A 10858-nucleotide genomic window follows, 5' to 3' on the forward strand; every position below is an offset into this window, starting at 1 on the left:
CTTCTAGAAAGGCTTAATGGCACCTGACTGGAGAATTAATGCCACCATCTGTTCATCTTGTTGTGACCAAATGACAACCTACACTGTGAGAGAAAGACCAAAGTTGGAATAAACTAGAATTCACCTTTAAATATGGATGCTTTTAAGCCATTATCTTTATTCCGATAGTCTTCTGCAAATGATTGTTTCACATGGTTGAAATACAAAATTTGTGTAAGATATGGGAGATTTTGAGGGCCTTTTATTATAGACCCATACAACCCACTACACATGCATACAGATGTCCTCTGTTATCATGTTGAGGACTACAGAGGTGTAGCTGCCACAGGTAAGTGGTATCAGCAGGTACAGAGCAGAGACTGAATGCCATTACAGGGGAAAGGCATCCACTCTGCTTTGAAGTGCATTTGTCACATGAAACACAGCCCTGATAACATGTTCGCTGTTTCTTTAACCGTCTGCTGTTGCTGCCATTTCCAACCAGCAGACAAGCTTTTTTCAGGACAGATGGAAAGAGGAGAGCAGAGGAGCTGCTGCCTGTTGGACGGTGATAATATCCCACTGACCCAAGAGCTGATGAAGGTAATAGTAATTAAAAGCAACAATGAGTTAACATGCTTACTTAGCACAGGAATAAACACAAATACACACAGGCATCTAGGGATTTACAGTACACACAAGAATGTAAACACAAACAGTTGTGTACTGGAAACAAATCCCTTGTGTGTAACATACTTGGCCAATAAAGGTGAATATTATTACAATGGCCACTGCAACCACACTTACTGCGTGACTGACCATTTTAGTGGTATTTATAATAGTAGAGTTGCAATTAACTTGTTGAAGCAACTAAAAGCCATAACTCATCTAGCCCAGGGTTTTATTCACTGTCAGAGAGGAGACTGTGTTTTCCACAGAACTGTGCAAATTATAAAGGGAACAGATTTTGAGACATGAACACAATCAAACTATTTCTAAGTGCAATTACAAACATACATACAGTCTGCCATGCTGTCTTTCACACACACACACACACACACACACACACACACACAATAAAACCTACCATATCAGCTTTCTCACTTCAAATCAAAGGAATAATTGTATACACAACAATGAAAGCACAAACTTTTTCACCTAAACACACTTAAAAAAGAATGACATCAGCTATCCTACACACACACTTCACCCTTTTACGTCAGCCGAGGCTCCTGACTCTCAGCAGGTGGCAGCGAGCAATAGAGAGGGGGAATTAACGTGGAGATGAAGAAATAAAACCATGTTGATGGACAAGAGAGAGTGCCTGCATGAAAATTGAATTGCTGAAGTGCCACATACATTTTAGCAAAAAGCAGAAATGTGAAGAAGCAGAGTAGAGAAAGCAGAGAGAGAGAGAGCTGGATGCTTAAGCTATTTGCCGTTGGAGTGCACACTAGGCCAAACAGATGAGAGTGCTGGTAATAAAAGCAGAGAGAAATGGGAAAATAACTGAGCTGAAGAGGACTGAATGGACACTTGCATTGTATGTTCACATCACACAGTTTATCTCAAGGATAACTGTCAGTGTTGAAAATGAGAAAGGGGGAAGCAAATCATGAGAGCAGCTGACAAAGGTTAATTTCACCAAGGATGTTTGCATGGAGCCTTTTGTCAATCCTCCACTTTCTTCACATGTGTTTATTTTTCCTCTCAGGATTTTCACCTCTATTTGTGAGCCCACTGATCTCTCCCTGTATTGTTTACTCCTTTGGGCCCTTGGGATGTACAGTTATCAGGCATCTGGACAGGCAACTTCAGAGAAGCAATTGGCCAACAGATTCCTCTTTCTATCTCCGAGATTTTAACACACTCTCATGAAGATGGCACACACATACAACTGATATTCAAGTCAGTACATCTAGTCACACTGCTCAATGAAAATGACAAGTACATTAATAAGAAGCTGAACAAGGCTGACATGACTTGTCTCTCTGTAATGAAAAAAATATTGGTAAATATGTAAATTAAATAGGGAATTTTGGTTTGGAAACTGTATACCAGTGGTTTAATATGCAAAACAATGTTCAGCATTATTAGAAAACTGATTAAGTCCTGTTTTCTATTATAGGCTTTAATAACATAACCACTGACAATATTCAATTAGAGCCTAGCTTTCATGCCAGCCATTGCTGTATAAGAGCAGGAGTCCTACTTTTTTAAACAGCAGATGACTCATTAGCATAAAATATTTAATCTTCTCTGTGTGTTCAGTGAAGATGTGTGCATATGGATGGGTGTAAATGTAAACGTACTGTTGTGAAACTGGCATAGCCACACAATCGCATATGTAAGAATAATAACACGGGCTCAAGCAAAGCTAAAGCACGGAAATGGTTTGCCACTATCTGCAACCTTCTCGCTCCCTTCCCTTGCTTTTCAACAGCTTGTATCTATGGACCAGGCTCTCAGAGAGAAATCCAATTTCTGTCAACAGCACCATGTCCTGATAAGATCTATCACCTGGAGCTAGAGCGGCAACAAGAGAGGCAGTGCACTGTGGACGCATCCTGAACTGCACCTGTTACAACATGGGGTACACAACACAAACACACACAGAAATACTTATCTACACACAAATATGGACAAGCATGCTATATAAACACTCATGTCCAGACAACAATGGTTAATGAAGAACCCAGATATTTTAAACCAGGAGGTACAGTATAAGGTGATTTAATGGCAAAACAAACTGAAAACAGGCGAGATAATGCAATGGAATTACAATTTCAAACAACAAACTCAGGAAATAAATTAGCATACTGTAAATACTCAAAGGAAGAAGTGGCAGATATGAAGAGTGGAGGAAAAACAGCCTCATTACAACCAAAACTGTTTGAAGCAGGTTAGAGGTATGAGCAACTGACCAAACTGGTCAAAGAGCAAAGACCAAGTGAGGGGAAAGCAGTAGGTGTCCAGGGCTCAGAACAGGCAGAAAACAGACAGAGGAAAGGCCAAAATGAAGCATAACAGGTAGGTGAGTGGAGCATGTCCCTGATAATGTGAACAGACGAACTGGCAACAAGCCAAGGGAGGCAAGGTGAATATAAAGGGCAAACTAGGCAGAGACAACGAGCAATATAAATGATGCCAATCGGGGGAGAGTCAATCTGGGGCTGGTGAGGCTGGCATGATGCAGGATATGGCCTTAAAATAACGATAATATTAGGGCAAACTGTGTGAGCCTTCTACATGGCTTAATATGGGCACATCTCTCAATCTGACGGCAAACAAAGTAGCCAGGTAGCCATAATCTACAACTGGGTCACTTAGCCGGCTGACTAAATCACAGCGCATATTTTTTAAAAATAGCTTTTAAAAAAAAATGTAGCAGAGCAAAAAGTATTCCCATCAGAGATGTGTAACAGTATAAAATAGCTAGCACGTATACTCAAGGACGATGCATGGTTGTCAATCGAAGTATATGGATGCTATGATATTTAGTCCACATGTTTCAAAGACAAACAAATGGGTGACAAATTAAAGAAAAATCCTGCTTAAATAAGTGGGAAAAACTGCCGGGCTTGCTGAATAATCAGCTGCATTTTTAACTAAATGTTTTATTCACATGTCAAAATTGTCAAAAATGCACAATTTGATTTTCCAGAGTCAAAGGCGACGTCTTTAAATGTCTCATATTGTCAGATATCCAGATACAGATATCCAAACGGGTCAGCAGAGTGGCCAGAAATAAACAATTTACCAAGCGATTTCACTAAACTCAGTCCTCCACCCTTTAATTTTCCAGCCTCTCTGTGAATAGATGTACTATACCAATACTTTTTTTTTTTATAACTAGCTGGACATTGCGATTTCTTAGATACTACATATGAAATGCTTTTTTTTATGAATACAGCCTAGCCAAGTTTAAAGAAAGGTTTATATTTCCTCATGATTTTGTATACTTTTTAAACAGGAGTATTTCAAACTTCTATCATTTGTGCTTTGGTTTAAATTCTAAGGAAAGTGTTGGATTAGCATGATAGATAAAAAATTTTGTTATAGAAACAAGTATACCTTCATTGCCTGGGCTTTCTTGTGAAACATCTCCTCCATGTCCTCTGCCAGCCTCTTCACCAGACGCAGCCCATCAATCTCCTCCACCCGTACTGCCCGCTCAAACTCCTTGTATTTCTGAAAGAAAACCACATATCAGTTAAACTGTATGTCTGTGCAGATTCTCAGTCATCCAGGTCATAGTAAACTGAAAAAACTTAGAAAAAAATCAACTGGACTAGACTTCTAGGTCGAAGACGTTTCACCAGTTCGTTAAACTGTAACTGTGTTATACTAAATGATGTCAGTGTATTCTTGATACACACTACATGCATCTCACAATGTTAACTCATGCTAGTGTTCAGTATTGTTTTGCCCACATCTGACAAATTAGCAAATTTCTCCCATACTTTAAATGAATGTTTAACAGCTTATGAGTTATTCAAGAATGAATATGTACTTCTACGACAAGGCAGAGGTAATGTTTTTGCTGGTGTTTGTCGATTGCGTTCACAGCATACCTCAAAAAATCCAGATCATCATCTGGGTGCCACGTTCTTCACCATTGTGAGACAGGGCCAATTTCAATATTTTTGCTTCTGACTCTATACATACACTAATGCCTAAAGTGCTTGGACAAAAATTGCAAAATAAAATCTATATAAGATCTATCAATGTGATTCTGAATGCTAAGGGTAGGTTTTCATGGTCCAGGAACCACATTCTGAGGGTCAAACTACCATGGGAATATTGTTTTTAGGTGTAATGGCATTATGGGGACAGTGAGCTGCCTTGGCACAGCTTTGTGTGATCCGAGTGCTGTCTAGTGTCTACAACCAAGTCAAGAGGAATCTATTTGTATAAAACCCAAATTATAAGTTGTTCTATAAGAGAGATCAAAAGTGGGATAGAGCTTGGTAGGTGTTGCTTCTCCAAACTAATTTACATATAAACAAATGATCAGTCACCTTCAAGTTTTACCAACCACACATTAAGCACTGATGACACACAGCTGCTCTCACTATCTGCAATACAGTACCATAAATCACATTATTCTGCTTTAACCTTATACTAGGGTGCTTAGCTTAACCAGTTCTTTAACCAGGGACAGTGACATTAAGTCTCATCACTTCCACACCCATACATGCCACACATATGCAGAGCTGATCTACTGTAAGAAAGAGGGTATACTTTTACGAAAATAAAAAAATAACTTGAAAAGAACCCATTTAACTATGAAGTCTATTAGAAGCTCAAAATCAAGGATAAAAGCCTGCATAAATCAGCACCACAAGTAGCTGCTCCGCAGACTTATCCATATCTGAAATATGTGACATGTTCACCATTTCAAATAGCATGCCCTCTCTAATGTTATGCCAACCTGCTTAGATGGGTGCTCCTAGATGATCCTGTGCATCAACACAGGATGTGGGGAGAGAGATGATGGGAGGAGGAGGGGAATGGGGACAGCACCAGACACTACAGCATCAGGCAGCAGCTTTTGGGCTGAGTGAATCATCTGAAAAACTGCAGGGCATCACCAAACAGAGTGGATTTTGTTTTCTGCCTCTTAACAGAACTTTCGATAAGGGTGAATTCTTAGTTGTAGCTGCAGGTGACGAGTGAAAGCAGAGAGACTGAGAAAAATGATGTGTCGCTTGAGTAGATGATGCCAAGACAAGTGAGTTTGCTGTTCAATGTCACTGAAATAAAAAGCCCACACAATCGAGAACAACACAGCCAGACAGAAAAACAGATGAGAAATAACAAAGATGAAGGGCAACAAAGAGGGAAAGATACAGAGAAGAAAGATAAGAAGGGCAGCGCTGTGTGGTTACAACACGATTCAATCTACAGTCTGTGTCTGAGGTGCTTCAGGTGGACACAAATAGATTTCTGCTCAGTTTAATATTGTACAACATAAATAGTAAGCAGAATGACTTACACTGTGCAAAGTAATAGATTAGGTTTAAATCCCTTGATGGCCACATTCATCATTTGAAGCAGTCAATTACATGGAAGGCAAGGGCTAAAGCCTGAAGGTACAATATTTCTGTTATGCTAACATGGCCGTGTGAGAGAGAGGTACTTGTAAAATAATTAAAATAAAATGGTTCTTTCAGGTTCATAAAGGAAACGCTCACTGATTTTTGTTAATCTCCATATCATAGCACCAACACTGTTCACAGCCATAACACTGAACTGTCTGCATGTCTTTGAAATGCTGCTGACATGGTGTTCTTCACTGCCAAATAAATTTGCACATCATGGCACAGGCAGTTTGGAGTTTCAACATTCTCTTCAAAAGCCCAGGTGCAACTGTCCAAAGTGGTTTTGTTTCACATATGGTAAAGATTGGATGAGACACCAGGAAGGAAGGATAGAAGGAAGAAAAGAGGAGGAAAGAAAGAAATTAAAACACTTCCTTTAGACGAATTTTCTTTCCAACCTTCTACAACAACCAAGCTTTACATTGTCTCACACAAACCGTCCCTTGTGCAAGATCACTGCTGCAGCCATAAGCAACAGTCTGATCAAAATGACTGGCAGATGACTCGGGAGTCAAATCACAGCAACGATAACCATATGGAAATTGAACTGCTCTCCCCACGGGCTGTCAGACAACTGGAGTATGTCAGAGGGACAGGGAATCCAGGTTTATGTTAATCCTGGCTCCTGGCTGGCTGTTAATGCTGGCAGGTTAGTGGCAGCTCAAACCTGAACTGGTTTAACTGTTTTTCCCCAGCTTCTTTTTTTTAAAATCTTTATTTAGAGCTTCTTCTTCCTTCTAGTCTGTGCATCTTATATTTCCTCTTTCATTTCTTCTCATCTGTACCCACCTCCTTTGCTAAGGTAAAAAATTTATATACTGTATAATTTATATAATTATACCTATGAATGATTGTTTCTAGAGATGTTTCTTAAGTCCTTTCTACTGAGACCAGTATATTTTTGTCTACAGCTCTACTGGCCCAGAACTGACAAACCATGCACACGTTGCTAAGGTATAAGAAAAACTTTGAGTTCAAATGGCCCGAACTGAAGTGTCTATGATTATGTTTATGTGGTCAGTGAGAGGCAAAGAGGTTCCAGCTGACCACAGGCTGCCTGCAGTGCTGTGTTCAGTCAGGCTGACCACAGCAGAGCTGTCCCAATTAGCCCGAAGCTATCCTCCTCACATCACATCATCATCACAGGAAAGCCAGTTGACACACATCCAGAACCACCATTTCTGGCAACTTTAACAGCAGGACAGCAGTACAGTGCATGAGAAGACAACCAGAGGAGTCAGGCTCAGGCTCCTGGTATAAAAAGTATCTGCCTCGCTAAAGTGTTCTCAAGCCAACAAATTAACCCCCTACCCCCCCACCTGGATACCAGCCGGACTGACATCACCGGTCATGTACCATTCTTTCCACCAGGACATTTCCACTAATATGGGCTGGACTTCAGCTCAAGCTTTTTGTAAGTCACTTAGCTGCTGAGATAACAGGTCTTTACTTGAAGGTCATTTCATGCAAATTACAAAAACCATTTTCTCACCTACCTCTAATGGCATCTAGGCCTTCCTGATAGTTTCTGGTTTAATTTTCCAACATATTGAGAAATTAGCCTGCATATTCTGCCATCAGCCTAATGCAAAAGAAATGAATGGACTTTATTTTGTGGAGCTCACAGTACTGAAAAATTACATTTCAATAAATTCAATAGCAACTTCTCATTCCATAAAAAATGAACATTGGAAACACATGCATCATATTTTAAATGTATAGTAATAATGAATACTGTGAGGATCACAAACAAAAATCTATTCACCAACATCGTAAGAAATTCTTTATAGTGGTTTGGCACATGTGAGTGATTCGCAATGAACTCTGGAGGATTCCCTCAGGTGAGGTCTGCAGAAATGCCAACTTAAGGTAAGAGAGCATAAAGGGCTCAAAATGAAGGCGAGAGAGCCCTCAGGCACTTGACAATTTCACAGTGGGACAGCCCTGACCCTCACTAACTTGGTGGGAACCTGCCTCAAAGTCCATGAATCTATGAGTGTGGAAATTGGGATTGAGGGAGTACCTCTCTCTTTTTACCCCGGCATCCCTTTTGCATCGGTGCATCTCATAAATGAGTTCAGGCTGCTAATCTCTCTTCTACACAGTCTGCACTGACAGTGAGACAAAAGTCAGAGGCTAGAATTTCTCTATCCAGTAAGTGGAAACAGAGACGTGCAAGGCTGCATGTTTCTCTATCCAGTAAGTGGAAACAGAGATGTGCAAGGCTGCACGTACATGCCCACACACATACAAAACACAGGCACTACATGTATGGATCCAAAACAGAAAGAAGGTAGCTGCCATCTCAAACATTTTGCTGGCAAGATAAGATGGTTTTTCTCTGTGCCTTTCAGCTGGTCAGCCTCCATGATAGCACATTAGTGTAGACATTTGAATGGTATATGCATTTGTATCTACGTATGTGATTTCTTTGGAGTTTGGATAATAAAGTGATTAATGAAGGGGAAAAACTTCATTTCACACTAAGACTGAACTCCAGTTCCCCAATTCCCAGCTCATTTTACGCATCACCAGAGCCCACTTTACCTTGGCCCATTCTCATACAACCTTACAGCTGTTTGAATCTCTCTGCACACTTTAACCTCAGTGTACAATCACAAACATACACAGTAAACACTACTTTGCTAAATCTTCACTTAATTGAAAAGTAACTTTGTTAAAACTATAAAGGACTGATTCATAAATCACTATTTTAAATAATGACGTAATAGAAATGTAAATGAATAAAATCCAAAATATAAATAGTTGTTTTGCTCAGATGTTGTTTCCTGCTTCTCAGGCTTAAATGAAGCTGAACATTCAAAACGGAACACGAGAGGGAGAATTTGAAAGCATGTTCCAAGAAGCCACGCATCCTATTCTGAATTACAGTCTGTGTGCTGACAATAGTGGTGTTTGGATATTCTTTTCAATTTCCCTGATAAATATCAATATTAGTATCTGACATTCATGTGCAATTGAGTTAAATTTTGTCGGATGTGCTAAAACTACAAATCACAATGTATTAAAGAAATACTCCACATGCATGGTAATATTCCAGTAACTGTACTTTATCATTAAAACCATAATATCCTTTACCAGCAAGACAATGAGCAATAATACATTTACTTTATTTTTATGCTGCTGAAACTACATGTCAGAGGGACATACTGTACTTTTGTATCATACTCAACACACAAAACATTTTAAATCCAACACATATAGTCTAATAAAATATGATGCATGGTTACAGATTAAACTGGCCAATAAAATAATAAACTTAGAGCTACCTAGAACATTTAAATGCACCTTATATTGTGATACTGTGGAATTTTCTTGAAAACAAAATTTAAATTTAGTGTTACCAAAATGCACCATGTACCTTTGAGCTCTTACAAATGTGCTGAACGCATTTCCTTCCGTATGAAACCTTTGCAGTATTTTAGGTCTTTCACTGTACATACATGTTTACTAGCTTGCAGTGATCAGCTCCCTTGCCTTCATTGGCACGTTGCTGAATATCTTGGCCCATTATTGCCACCTGAAGATCAGTGGAACAGTGGGAAATGTGCATGGGAAAAAACAAACAGATCTGTTCCATACTGCTAGGAGAAAACATTAACATCCATTTATATTAACCCTATAAAGCCCAACATATCAAAAAATAGCCAGAACATTCTAATTTTTTGGAACTGAGATGTTTATTAAACCTTTTAACAAAATCCAGAATATAATTCATGATTTGAAATTCAAGATTCACAATTTTTATTTGCCATATATGCATAGACAGACAGTCCAGGCATATAGGAATAGAGGTGCCATATTATTTAGATTATTTCTATTTCTATTGTATCACATTTGATACATGGGGCATTTTTGGTGATTTTTGTTGCTCAGAAACCACATGTATCAAATCTGATACAAATGGTTTTATAGGGTTAATAGTCCAATAACACAATAGCATATAAATGACAGACACTATACCACCTGCATAGATGATTTACATAAAATTGTATATGTTTAAGCATTTTACTTTGTTAATTGTTCACTTTTACATAAGACTGTGAATATATTTACTACAACAATTTCATTATCATCCCAAAAATATGCAATATTTTTGGTTTGTCTGCTATGAAACACACTAAATATTTGCAGCCTAACCTACACCAGCTGTATATTTTTGCCACCATGCGGAAAATATATATTTATGTAACAGAATACTTTTAATATTGGTTGAACATGTTAAATATGACATAAACCATGTTGAATTATCTAATCAAATTTCAGGACATAAATGGATAACTGGGAAGTAATTTCCATCTTTATGAGCTGTGCCCTCTGTGCTGTCAGGTGCTTGCACATTAATGCAGACCACATCCTGGTGCTACATTGTGTGTGAGAACAAGAACAAACGTTTTGCAGGGTCACCATTTCATACAAAGGGCCACAGATTCTCCAAAGCTATGTATGTAATTACAGCCAGTGTGGCTCAGGGGTGGAGAAGAGGAGCGAGGATGAAGAGACAAGGAAAGTGGAGATGTGTGGGGGGGGGTTAGGACCAAGATGCATCACGTGATTAATTCCTCTGCCACTGTATCACTGGGCCACTACTGCATGTCAGTCTGAGTGTAAGTCTGTGCACAAAAACAAAGGAAAAAGAGAGAGTGATTGCATGAAACAGTCTAAAGCAATTGCACTTTGACTAACGTTGCATCCTGTGTCTTGTGAAACACTCTGAGTCCGTTACTTGAGCAGAAGACAGAAGCATCAGCCCA

General features: G+C 39.1%; 1 protein-coding gene across 2 annotated transcripts in view; it reads right to left on the minus strand.

Moving 5' to 3' along the window:
- The window catches only part of cacna2d3a (calcium channel, voltage-dependent, alpha 2/delta subunit 3a), a 104389-nt gene that overhangs the window by 80812 nt on the left and 12719 nt on the right, over nucleotides 1–10858 (minus strand). For both annotated transcript variants that reach the window (XM_020619729.1, XM_020619721.1), the window contains exon 3: nucleotides 4054–4170. In XM_020619729.1, the coding sequence (XP_020475385.1) occupies nucleotides 4054–4170 (117 nt within the window). The remainder of the gene's footprint in view (nucleotides 1–4053; nucleotides 4171–10858) is intronic.

Source organism: Monopterus albus, unplaced genomic scaffold (assembly GCF_001952655.1).
Source record: "Monopterus albus unplaced genomic scaffold, M_albus_1.0 scaffold6.1, whole genome shotgun sequence".
Lineage (NCBI taxonomy): Eukaryota > Metazoa > Chordata > Actinopteri > Synbranchiformes > Synbranchidae > Monopterus > Monopterus albus.